General features: G+C 39.4%; 1 protein-coding gene across 6 annotated transcripts in view; it reads left to right on the top strand.

Annotated features, from left to right (window-relative positions):
* ckap5 (cytoskeleton associated protein 5) overlaps window positions 1-13,593 on the top strand; it is a 47,095-nt gene that overhangs the window by 17,558 nt on the left and 15,944 nt on the right. For 4 of the 6 annotated variants that reach the window (XM_053682166.1, XM_053682168.1, XM_053682165.1 and 1 more), the window contains exons 16-29: window positions 127-219; window positions 350-535; window positions 1,630-1,724; window positions 1,879-1,936; window positions 2,483-2,608; window positions 7,141-7,280; window positions 7,419-7,593; window positions 7,830-7,943; window positions 8,793-8,921; window positions 10,016-10,210; window positions 10,504-10,636; window positions 10,893-10,990; window positions 12,900-12,980; window positions 13,171-13,296. In XM_053682166.1, the coding sequence (XP_053538141.1) occupies window positions 127-219; window positions 350-535; window positions 1,630-1,724; window positions 1,879-1,936; window positions 2,483-2,608; window positions 7,141-7,280; window positions 7,419-7,593; window positions 7,830-7,943; window positions 8,793-8,921; window positions 10,016-10,210; window positions 10,504-10,636; window positions 10,893-10,990; window positions 12,900-12,980; window positions 13,171-13,296 (1,749 nt within the window). The remainder of the gene's footprint in view (window positions 1-126; window positions 220-349; window positions 536-1,629; window positions 1,725-1,878; window positions 1,937-2,482; window positions 2,609-7,140; window positions 7,281-7,418; window positions 7,594-7,829; window positions 7,944-8,792; window positions 8,922-10,015; window positions 10,211-10,503; window positions 10,637-10,892; window positions 10,991-12,899; window positions 12,981-13,170; window positions 13,297-13,593) is intronic. The other 2 variants (XM_053682169.1, XM_017474507.2) reach the window with 1 other exon arrangement.

Raw genomic sequence — 13,593 nt, 5'->3', positions numbered from 1 at the left:
TTCCAGCTCTTTTTGAACATAGCCAGAGCTCTGAGAATTAAATCTTTTATTAACAGAATTGTTTTGTGTGTGTGTGTGTGTGTGTGTGTGTGTGTGTGTGTGTGTGTGTGTGTGTGTGTGTCTCAGGCTGTTGAACAGATGGACAGGACTGAAATGCCATGCCAGGCTCTAGTGAGAATGCTGGCTAAGAAGCCTGGCTGGAAAGAGACAAATTTTCAGGTAGGCTTCATTCATGATGCCGGGATGGCTTTGCCAAACATGGTGGATTTTCACCCTAGTCTACAGAGTTTGACCTTTCTTGCATAAACGTAGCATCAGATGTGTAAATTCAAGTTCTGCACATGCCCAGGTGATGCAAATGAAGCTGCACATCGTTGGCCTCGTAGCTGGGAAAGGCTCCTTCTCGAAAACGTCGGCTCTCGTTGTGTTGGATGGCCTGGTGGACAAAATTGGGGATGTGAAGTGCGGCAGCAATGCCAAGGAGGCTCTGACGGCCATCGGAGAAGCCTGTTCGCTGCCGTGGACTGCTGAACAGGTGGGCTTAGTTTCCCGGCATCTGCAAAACTATATTGGAGAAAACATTTCTCTTGGATGGCCGACTCTGTTAACACAGTACGATAATATAGATTTGGGTCTTGGGCAGGTACAATTCTGTGCAAAAAAATGTTTTAAATTTTTTTTAACGGATGTGCTTATGATATTAGGTATGTATGTATGCGTGATTAATTAATTAATTAATTAATTAATATATATATATATACATATAGAATATATTATTATATTATATTATATTATATTATACTATACTATACTATGCCAAGTCAGTCACCTGATCTCAACCTGGCATAAAATTGGCTTGATATTAGCAAATTAAGGGACCGTCTCAAAAGTTACTTATGACATTGGTATACACGTTTCTAACTTCAATAGCATTTGGAGAGAATGCAGTTGGTTTTATGACCAAGTCAAAGTGTTCATGTAGGTGTCGGTTATAACGCACACCTCTTTAGATTTTTGATATTTAATAAAATAAACTATCGAATCATGTGTAAAAATGGATGATTTTTATACTGCATGGACTCCTACACAAAATATACCATACTTTTAAAGCATTTGGAGAGAATGACTTAATCACAAAACCTCTTGGAAGTTTGGAAATTCTCCCGAGCACCGTCGCTGCCTTCCACCATGTTCTAACTGAACTAAATGATTATTACTATAAAAAAGCAAAATGACAGTGGAGGCAGTTCCATGGTGGGCATGTGATTTAATCAGTGTGTGGCTAAACACCGGTAACACTGACTCACAGCAAGCCTAGTGACAACCATCCACACGTTTAAACCATTTCAGTACTTTTTGTACATTTTCAGCACATTATAACAATACCATGATAATACTGATACCTGTAATAGTTTTGGTCACGATAATTGTGATATGAAATTTTCATACCGTTACATCTCTAAACCCTGCATACATACTAGCAGGTGACAAGTTGCTCATGCCACTTGTAGTTTGTCTCTTGTGGGTGTGTACACACCAGTGCATTTTTGTTTTTTTCCTTTCTCCTTTCCTCCTTTTACTTATCAGTAATGTTTTACAGCATTCTGTCCTGTTGTTGTCACTGTCCAGGTGGTCTCTTTGGCCTTCGCACAAAAGAACCCTAAAAACCAGGCTGAGACGCTGAACTGGTTGGCCAACGCCATGAAGGAGTTTGGATTTGCAGGGTGACTCTTGTTCACTAGTGTCTCTCACTCTCTCTCTCTCTCTCTCTCTCTCTCTCTCTCTCTCTCTCTCTCTCTCTCTCTCTCTCTCTCTCGTCTATTACATATTTGTGTATATAATTCAAGCTCATGTTATTGTTCCAATTAAATTTTGCAGGATTAACGTGAAAGCTTTCATCAACAATGTCAAAACTGCTTTGGGTGCCACCAACCCGGTGAGTGTGTTATTCTTGGTGTGTATGGCAACTAGATCCTTGTTTGTTCAAATATTTGTTTACACACTTCCTGCTCTGAGTGTATTTGCACAATGCCTTTAAGTGTGGTTCAAGGCGTGCATTCTGTTGAGTAAATGGCAAAACATTTTACGCTGATATCGCAGCAGCTAGTGATATACTGAACGTTTTCAATATTCAGCAGATTATGGATTTGGCATTTATTGCACTCAAACAAGTAATCACTGCCTATATCTGGGACATGCCAATATCGTAGACACAAGGCTTCACAGATCAGCACTGTTAAGTTTCTTTGTATCAGCCCACTTAAACTTAGGGGTGTGCAATATGACAACAAAACCATTTCTTCTATTTTCAGATATTTCTAGGCTAGTGCATAGCATGACAATGTGAAACCAAATAGCAATGGAACCAAAACTACTCATTTTGCTCTGATTTGGACTTTAGTTTTTTTGGGGGGGTGGTTTATGTAATTTTCAGACCACCTTCATTTAGAGTTGTTTATCTAACCCTTTGTGTAAATTCCAGGCTGTGAGGACGTCTGCTATCACTCTGCTGGGTGTGATGTTCTTGTACATGGGGGCTCCTCTGCGCATGTTCTTCGAAGATGAAAAGCCGGCCCTGCTTTCTCAAATAGACGCCGAGTTTGAGAAGGTACATGAAGAGCAGACCGGGATTTGTTTTGGCAGTAGGGCTGCGCAATTATGGCTAAAATGAGAATCACGATTATTTTGATCAATATTGAGATCTCGATTATTTATCACGATTATATTAGGGACAACATTTTTATTGCACTTTCACATTTAAATAAACAGACCGCTGCTTTCACCTCCATGTTGTGCTACATTCCTGCTAATGTACAAATCTTTGCATGTAATTAGACTGGTCCTTAAAGTGCATCATCTCGTAGACGCAAAATATAAATAAAATTGCACCCAAAATATAGGATAAGTAAAAATAAAAATGCCAGCAACCAAATGAAAACAATTCGGGCGAATGCAGAAAAGGTAATAATGTTTATAGGAGGAGAAGCGCAGCCAAATCACCCAATAGAGTGGTGCAGGGACGACGTCATTTTGTACCAAAACCCAAAAGTTATCATCACACCGGTTCCCTCAACAAAAACCCAATAGGATTTTCCCATAGGCTTTTGGATTACTGCAAAAAAAAAAAAAAAAACCACAAGCTCCGTGATCAACAAAAAGTTACAACACTAACACGTTTTGTTAATCAAGATAATTTTCACAAATCAACACATTTATGAAGTTTGAAGCCTAAATACAATCGGCAGGGAAAGAAAGCTAAAACGCTATAAACGAACTACACCACGGTCGCTCGACTTCAACGTCGCCATCACCAAGCTTCCGACTACTTCTCCAAACTTTATTTAAAACATTTTCCATAATATGGATTTCTCTGTGGATGAATCTTCAACCACGTATTTTGGGGGGGAATTGTGAGACCCAGTTTCAGGGCTCGACGGTAACAATTTCTTTACAATTACAAAAAATTTAGGAGCACAGTCCAAAATTTTGGAGCACGGTTGAAGTTTAGGGGTTTTATTTATTTATTTATTTTTTAGAGATGGTAACGTTAATGTGCCCCAATAAAACACAAAAGCAGACATGAGAACTTGAGCTTGTCAATTACAGTGGCAAGAAAAAGTATGTGAACCTTTTTGGAATTTCATGGTTTTGTGCATAAATTTGTCATAAAATGTGATCTGATCTTCTAATAAGTCAGGGGTATTGACAAATATGATGTGTCTAAAATAATAACACAAAAAAAATCTGATCTTTCATGTCTTTATTGAGAACAACCAAAAAAACCTCATAGTGCTTGTGGAAAAAGTATGTGAACCCTTGAGTTAATGACCTGAAAGGCTAATTGGAGTCAGGTTTTAGCACACCTGGAGTCTCGTTAGGAAAATGAGTTTGGAGGTGTGGACTACAGCAACTTTGACTGATAAAAACCCTTCAAACTTTTGGCGTTTGCTGTGCACAAGAAGCACACGCTTATGTGAGCCATGCCTCGCCAAAAAGAGCTTTCAGAAGATCTACGATCAAGAATTGTTGATTTACATAATGCTGGCAAGGGTTACAAAGTGATTTCAAAGACTTTAGAAACAGTTAAGCAAACATTTTACAAATGGAGACACTTTGGGACTGTTGCTATTCTACCAAGAAGTGGGCGCCCAGTCAAAATGACACCAAGAGCACAACGAAGATTCATCAGTGAGGTAAAGAAACGACCCCGAATGACAGCCGAAGATTTGAAGGCATCATTGGAACTGGCTAACATCTCTGTTCATGAGTCTACAATACGTAAAACATTGAACAAGCAGGGTATCTACAGCAGGCCACCACGAAGGAAGCCACTGCTTACTAAAAAGAACATTGCTGCATGCCTGAAATTTGCAAAAGAGCACATTGACACTCCACAGCGGTATTGGCAAAATGTTTTGTGGACTGATGAAACTAAGATTGAACTAGTTGGGAAAAACCACACAGCACTACATCTGGCATAGAAAGGGCACGGCATATCATCATGAAAACATCATCCCAACCGTAAAGTATGGTGGAGGAAACATCATGATTTGGGCCTGCTTTGCTGCATCAGGGCCTGGCCAGCTTGCAATCATTGAGGGGAAGATGAATTCCCAAGTATATCAGACAGGTCTTCAGGATAATGTGAGAATGTCTGTATACCAGCTGAAACTGTGTAGAAGTTGGGTGATGCAACAGCACAACGACCCAAAACACCGGAGCAAGTCCACAACAGAATGGAACAAAATCCGCCTTTTGGAGGGGCAAAGTCAGAGCCCAGACCTCAACCCAATAGAGATGCTATGGAATGACTTGAGAGCCATACACATGAGACGTCCAAAGAATATGACCGAGCTAAAGCAGTTCTGCCAGGAAGAATGGGCTAAAATTCCTCCTGAATGATGTGCAGGTCTGATCCACAGCTACAGGAAGCGCCTGGTTGATGTTCTTGCTGCCAAGGGGGGGGTCAACCAGTTATTAAATCTAAGGGTTCACTTACTTTTTCCACTGCCATTTTGAATGTTGAGTGTGTTCAATAAAGACATGAGGGACCAGAATTTGTTATTATTATTTTAGGTACATTATATTTGTCAATTCCCTTGACTTGGATGAAGATCAGATCACATTTTATGACCAATTTGTGCAGAAAACCATGAAATTCCAAAAGGTTCACATACTTTTTCTTGCCACTGTATGACAGAATTTGGGTAAATAGTGTGAGCCATAACAAATTAATTTACCTTCTGATAGACAAAACTTAATATTTTCAGTTCATTTTACAGACTGTATTCAAAAAAACAACCGTTAACCTGTTCCACCTTGTAAACAAATACAATAAACATCAATGTTCAGTGTTTTGAATCTGCTCCTCTTAAATATATTTAAAGCTACACTATAAGCACTATAAGACATTTTCCACTGCCATGGTTCTGGGCTGGAGTCAGTTCTCGAACCGCTCTGTGTGTGTGTGTGTGTGTGTGTGTGTGTGTGTGTGTGTGTGTGTGTGTGTGTGTGAGTCTGAATAATCTCATAGGATGTGATTGGGTGAGCTCATTTTCCCCGTCAGATGCAAAGCGCTTTAGTTTAATGGTGTCCATTACTGATGCTCTGATCAGGATTTTTACGACCGATCCAGATACCAATCTTTTTTGTTTAAACTTTAATCAGGAGGTCTGTCATAAACAGTTAAATGTAAGCTCTCTGCTCATGGTCACTGTTAATTGAATTAAAATAATAGCAATGAGATACTGTTAGTTCATTGATAAATAAACAAGCATAAAATCTTTATTTTAAAATATCTTAAACAATAGAGTCCTAATTAAAAGTAGACTAACACCATATCCAAATTAGGAAAAAGACTAATAGCATTCTAATGAAATAGCTTACTAAGCTTAATGTCAAATTGATATTAAATGCAACCCATAGTAATTAAACATTTACATTTCTCATTTTATTTATTTTATGAAGTTATATCTATTTTTATATATATATATATATATATATATATATATATATATATATATATATATATATATATATATATATATATATTAAATAATTTATTTCTAACGAAGCACATTTTCTGTCGTTACATTTTAGTGGGGTGTTTTTTTGTTTTTTTTTTAATCAGTTGTTCCCTTTAGATCGGTTTCCCCAGTACACTGTTGGGGGATTAAATCAGAACATGGAAACAGGAGTTGATTTTTCTGGTGATATCTGGCAACCCTGGGTTTAAATGAAGTTAATGCTCTAATAGAGTTGGTGTAGAAGGAGAGCGGCAGTGTACTGTATGTTTACAGATGAACAGTTGCTACTCTTGATTAGGATTGATGGGGAATTATTTAATAAAGAAGCTTGAATTAAACCCACCTTGTAGCGTTAGCATCATTCTTAATTTATTCCGCCCGACACCGCTGTGTCTACACGCGCAGGTCGCAGCCGCAGATCGTGAGATCGGGAAGTTGATGCAGATGATGTACAGAGTTACTGGTTTCTCTGCAGTATTTACACACTTGTTCGGTTGACAGGTGATGAAAAGCAGTGTGAAAGTAACTGTTGCTCAGTGTAGACGCATTTTGGACTTCCTGTAGTTTTTATTCCGATTGTATTATACAACTCCGAACAGGTCACTCCCACCGGTGCAAATAAATATTTATTCACAGTCGCACAAAATACTTCTGTCAAATGTGAGTGAAATGGTCGCACTGTAGAGCCCTGATTTTATCTGCAAAGTTTTTTCCCGTTCGGCATGATGGCATTTAATTTCCCCGACAACCTCCGTAGTGCCATTTAGCATCATGTTAATGTCATTTCTCCTCGTGCAAAGCGCTGAAGCTCGAAGCGAAGCTGGCAGCTCGAGGGCTACAATACTAACACCGTTTCGGGGTTTTGGCACTACAAAATGATGTCATACCTGAGCCGCCCTATGCTGATTGGCTGTAAGTGTAGGAAGCGCTTGATTTGGTCTGCAGTGGAGTTTTCTATTAGCGGAGGATGAACTTTAAACGTTAATATCGCAGTCGATCATGTTCATTTAATCGTGGACAGTCAAAATCGTAATCACGATTGATATTCGATTAATTGTGCAACCCTAATTGGCAGTATCTGTAACGCAATGGTGTATGGCTGTGGGGTTCTCAGATGCAGGGCCAGTCTCCTCCTGCTCCCACACGAGGCTTGACTAAGAAAGGAGCAGAGGACGACCGGGAGGAGGCTGACGAGGAGGAAACTGATGGCGGTGCCGGTGACATCATGGACCTGCTGCCCAGAACTGATATCGGGTCAGTATTAATGCACCAGGGTTTCAAATTGCTGCTCAGAACTTCCTTTAAGTCAGCCTTAATCATTTAAGAGAGGGGAAAGATATCATAAATTAGTTTGATTGTTGACATGTCATGGATCTGTACTCTGGTTTGCAGTGATAAAATTACATCAGACATGGTGGAGAAGATTAGCGATAAGAACTGGAAGATTCGGAAGGAAGGACTGGATGAGGTGACAGCTGTCATTTCAGAGGCCAAGTTCATCCAGGCCAACATCGGAGAGCTGCCCATGGCACTGAAGGGCCGTCTCGGTGACTCCAACAAACTACTGGTATTTTGTTTGTTTGTTTGTTTGTTTGTTTGTTTTTCTTTCTTTCTTTCTTCTCTGGTGCGTTGTAACGTTATCTACAGGCCATGTTTGTTTTCAAAGTTTTCTGCATGTATAGAAAAGGGTTTGTGGCAGTGAATATTCTGTGATTTTTGTTTTGTTTTTTTTTAAAGATTATTATTATTATTATTATTATTATTATTATTAAGTTTAATATACTCATGACATTGTGTGTTCAGGTTCAGCAAACCCTGACCATCTTGCAGCAGATTGCTACAGCTATGGGTCCAGCTCTCAAACAACATGTGAAGAATTTGGGCTTCCCCATCATCACTGTGTTGGGAGACAGCAAGGTAAAACTCTTTACTACCATACTGAAACTTAACACCAAAAACTATTTTGAACACCTTAAAGCCAAAACCCACTTCTCCCTAAAGTGAGGGTGTGTATTCTTTCTTTGCATCTTGATGTGATGCATGATCATGTATGAAGGATTCATCTAAAACAGCCAGTGATTCAATGCAGTAGGTTTTGATACAATGTTGTGATATTCAGTACTTAGTCATTTAACAATGGTGTCAAGCTGATTTATACTTCTGTGAAGATGTACGTAAGTGTGACTCACTGAGGACCCAGCGTGCACACTTCATAAAATCTCAGCTGCACGTCACATGATCAAATACAACCTTTTCGAGCCGCACAAATGCGGTTATGCACTCTATTCGTATAATGTCTTTTAGTAATACTCCTCATATAACAGCTTTACAGAACTTGAGGTCAAGTGTTCCTTTGTGCAGTATTGTTTGTTTTTATTTTATTTATTTATTTATTTATTTATTCATTCATTCATCTTCAGTAAGCACTTTATCCTGGTCGGGCTGGTGGTGTGTGGTAGGAATTCACCCTGGATTGAACCAGTCCAGTACAGGACACCATGCACACACCTTCACACCTAGAGGCAATTTAAGGTAGCCAATCCACCTACCTGCACAGACACGACGAGAACATGCAAAACGCCACACGCAGTAACCCGAACTCAGGATCAAAGCAGGAAGCCTACGGCTGTGAGGCAGCAGCGCTACCCGCTGTACCCCCGTGTGTGCAGTGTATCTGATTGCAAATGGTTACCTGAGGATACTCTTTGTATCAATAGCACCATCTGTTTGCGTATACGCAACTGAAACCGCACCTTGTTTTTCCAGTCCAACGTCCGTGCTGCTGCCTTGACAACACTAAACGCTTGGGTGGAGCAGACGGGCCTGAAGGAGTGGCTGGACGGCGAGGACTTGTCAGAAGAGCTGAAACGGGAAAATCCCTTTCTCAGACAGGAGGTACTGACACCCGACATGCACACAGTTAAATGAGCTCAGCGTAAGTCTGATTACATCAGCCTGCCTGTTTTCAAGATATTTTCACTGCATGTAGTTAATGTTCTACAAACATGACAGTACTAGTACACGACTGAATTAAATTGTTGATGTATTTGGAGGACACCTTTTTGAGTACAGCTTTCTTTCCACGATTAAACAAAACGATGAAGCCTGCCATGCACCTTCTTGAAATAACTTCTACTCGGTATAACATCAGAAATGCAATGTTTAACTAGAAATAATTTTTTGCTTATTGCTCACCTCCATTCACTCCATTCACAAGTACTTGGTGACATCCTAAGTATCTGGAATATTCATTATGTGAGAGATAACACCCAACAAAGTGTCTGAATAAAAGAAAATAATGGATGACATCGAGGAAAAGAACAGCATGACTCAAATTATTCGATACTTTGACAGACGTTCTCATATAGACTGTGACTAATTACCAGTATTTATGCAAACCATAGAAAGTTTCCAGTTTTGTGGGGGTTTTTTTTGTTTGTTTAAATGTATATATTCATAACTGAATTGTATGAAAATGGCAAAGCTGAAGCTTTATCTGGATAACATTCTACTCCCCCATTTCCAATTGCTACCGTTATACATTATTACATTGCTTTTAGACATTTTAATTAAAACCTATCCATGCACTGTCACCTATAAACAATCGCACCACGGTGCTGTTAAATTCTCGAGTCTGACTGGTCAAAAGATGGTATTTAATTTTCTGTAACAGCAGCATTGTCATTCATATTGGCTGTGAGGCAAATAACTGGTTCTTGTTAATATATAGTTCACTTTCTATATGCTTGTTTATCCTTGTTGAAATAATGTTCATCTCCACTGTCAGCACAAAAAATTCTAAAGTTTTTAATTTAACAGGACATAACCTAAATGATATTGACAGTCATTATTTAAAATTTTAGTTTTGGCAAATTGCAGTGGTAAAAGAGGAATAAAAACTTCATGCCATACATAATTTCTCTGTAATTGAACTATGTAATAAATGAAGTATTGTAAAATGTTGAAATGTCTTTCTTTGTGTGTGCTAGCTTCTGGGCTGGCTGGCTGAACGGCTGCCCGGCATGCGTGCCGTGCCCGCTGATCTGATGCTGTGCATCCCCCCCCTGTACGCCTGTCTGGAGGATCGCAGTGGAGATGTGCGGAAGAAAGCCCAGGATGCATTACCTATGTTTATGATGCATCTGGGATACGAAAAGATGGTCAAGGTCACTAACAAACTCAAGGTAGGTTTTTCAAAGACCATACTGCTGTAAAATAGAAAATGTGCACTCGTATGTGGTTCTGCGTTGATCTTTGGGTTTCAGCAGTTAGGCCCACCTTCCTCAGAGGCATTTTACTTTTTGTTTTTAATGCTGTTTGTCGTATGAAAGTTTTAAATATTATTACTGAAGTCATGACTGTTTATAATCTGAGTGAATTTTTTTTTTTTCTTTCTCTCTTCTTCTTTTGATGTTCATTGGTTTTGATTTCTGCCATTTGATAATGTCTACTACTGTTGTGTTTGCTGCCTCGTTAGCCGGCCTCAAAGGACCAGGTGGTTGCCATGTTGGAGAAGGCCAGGGCTGTAATGCCCGCCAAACCTGCTGCACCCGCAAAAGCTGCTCCATCTAAAGCTCCTCAGAGTGCTCCTTCTGCAAAATCTGCCTCAGGTATGCTTTCCTCTCTGTCTCTGTGGTTTGTTTGTTTGTTTGTTTGTTTACTTATTTTATTTTAACCCCCCCCCCCCCCCCTTCTCTAGCCTGAATTATTTATTTATTTTTTTTATTTTTTTTTAATATGAATGATTTCAGCTTTTTGTTCACCAGGTCATTATCTGTAGCAGCACACTACATGATGCAGCTATGCGGGGTTCAGAGAAACTTGGCTCAGCTGATAGCCTAATTGCCTCTGCTCTTTTTCTCTCAGCGCCGGCTAAAAGCCAGCCTGCAGTGGATGACTATAGCCCACCAGAACCCAAACAGGATGCCAAGAAACCCAAGACAGCAGGGCCTGCTCAGAAAAAGGTCTGAATGCTTGCAATTTATTTTTTTGTTGTGAACAGGTGAAATATGTTAGGGCTTCTATTAAATATTTTAAATTTGATTATTCTGTTGAGCACCATCACAAAGGGATGATTAGGCAGTGGTTAGGATACACAATGCCCTCCACTAATATTGGCACCCTTGGTAAATATGAGTAAAGAAGGCTGTATAAAATTCTTTATTTTTCAGCCTTTTGATCTTTTGTTCAAAACATTAACAAAAATACTCTGCTCCCATGGATATCAAACAATTGCAAACAGAACACAGATTTATTTTAAAAAACTGTTACATGTAGGTGTGCAACAATTATTGGCACCCTTTTGGTCAATACTTTGTGCTACCTCCCTTCGCCAAGATAACAGCTCTGAGTCTTCTCCTATCATGCCTGATGAGGTTGGAGAATACATGCCAAGGGATCTGAGACCATTCCTCCATACAGAATCTCTCCAGATCCTTCAGATTTTGAGGTCCATGCTGGTGGACTCTCCTCTTCAGTTCACCCCACAGGTTTTCTATGGGGTTCAAGTCAGGGGACTGGGATGGCCATGACAGGAGTTTGATTTTGTGGTCAGTAAACCATTTTTGTGTTGATTTTGATGTATGTTTTGGATCATTGTCCTGCTGGAAGATCCAACCTTGGCCCATTTTAAGCTTTCTTGCAGAAGCAGTCAGGTTTTCATTTAATATCTGTTGATATTTCATAGTCCATGATGCTATGTATCCTAACAAAATATCCAGGTCCTTTGGCAGAAAAACAGCCCCAAAACATTAAAGAGCCACCACCATATTTAATCGTGGGCATGAGGTACTTTTCCATATGGCTAACTCTCTGTCTGCGCCAAAACCACCTCTGGTGTTTATTACCAAAAAGATCGATTTTTGTTTCATCTGACCATAGAACCCGATCTCATTTGAAGTTTCGGTAGTGTCTGGCAAACTGAAGACGCTTGAGTTCGTTTTTGGATGAGAGTAGAGGCTTTTTTCTTGAAACCCTTCCAAACAACTTGTGGTGATGTAGGTGACTCCAGATTGTAGTTTTAGAGACTTTCTGACACCAAGACGCAATTAACTTCTGCAATTCTCCATTTGTGATCCTTGGACTTTTTTGTACAGAATATCAAAAGGTTAAATAACCACTTTTCACAGCCTTCTTTGCTCATATTTACCAAGGGTGCCAATATTAGTGGAGGGCACTGTACATGTTAATTACTGATTTAGGAAGGAAAATGCCTTGAACAAAAACATGAACAAATTTTCCAAAGGTAATTTAGCTATGCACAACAAATCTGCTTGCAACGTTCTGCGAATGGTAGACTAGTGGTAGTATTTCCTGACAATTTATTATTTATTTTATTACAAATTATTATTATTATTGCAGATTATAATTTATTACTTGTAGAGAAACATCCACTTTTGTTCCATACTTGTGTTCTCTCTCTCTCTCTCTCTCTCTCTCTCTCTCTCTCTCTCTCTCTCTCTCTCTCTCTCATTTGTGTGTGTGTGTGTGTGTGTGTGTGTGTGTGTGTGTGTAGATAGATATAGGTATATCATATTAATTATCATTTTTAAATGGCTAAAGCTATTTAAATCTGCCCATATTAGAACATGGGCTCAGTTCAGCCATAGACTAGCATGCCGGAATAGTAGGAAACACATTCAGATAGCACTTGGCATTAAATTCAGTACCTAAAATTATAGCTTGAAACTAGGCGGTCAACATTACCATTGCTTTTTAATTTAACCTGCTACATACATAAAATTGGATTTATGAACGTAAAAGTGTAAAAATGTCTTCTGATTTGTTTTTGACCATAACTGCTCACACTTTTACTCAAAATCGTGCTCATTTGGCCTGAAGAGTAAAAGCTGCTCTTTTTTTGCATTGATTTAGAGGAAGCTGAAACTGAAGGTAGATAAAGAAAGTGTCCCTAAACCTAACAGACTCTCAGGGGACAAACCTAGCATCCCACAGGTACAGGTGGATCATTAAACTTCCACATGGCTCACAAACTGGGGTCCTTCATCTTTTCTCGTCACACTTTGGGGTGCACTCAGTGAAAAACTGGGGTGTGTCTTTCATGGTCATCTTTCTTGTACTCTCTTTCATCTTCTCTTGTTTATCACTCTGTAAGAGTGTAATATTTGCCCATTGTGTCATTCAGGGAGTGTTGGGTAAGAAGGCTCCAGTCAAGGCTGCTAATAAAGATGAAGAAGACAAGTCAGGCCCTATCTTTATCCTTATACCTAATGGCAAGGAGCAGAGGATGAAGGAAGAGAAAGCACTAAAGGTAGGCACCATAATGCATTATCCTCCACTACACGATGTCATGACGCAGCTAATTGGTTTTGCACATCAGGGGTGTTTTACATAGCAGAGGAAAAATGGCACAAGCTCTGTAGCAAACACCACCAAACCCAAATGGTAATTGGTTCACCATACCGGTTATTGCTTTTGAGTTTCTAGAATAATGTTCTCCATTAACCTTGGTCCATTTGCCTATATCCATATCTACATCTATATCAGTTGTCCAGTGACTGCGTTACAATACAGGTGTTGGTGGTGTTAATTCAGTAAATGACATTAT

The sequence above is a fragment of the Ictalurus punctatus genome, chromosome 8 (assembly GCF_001660625.3).
Source record: "Ictalurus punctatus breed USDA103 chromosome 8, Coco_2.0, whole genome shotgun sequence".
NCBI lineage: Eukaryota > Metazoa > Chordata > Actinopteri > Siluriformes > Ictaluridae > Ictalurus > Ictalurus punctatus.
Note: the sequence above shows the minus strand (reverse complement) of the source record. Positions and strands in the feature narration are given on the sequence as shown.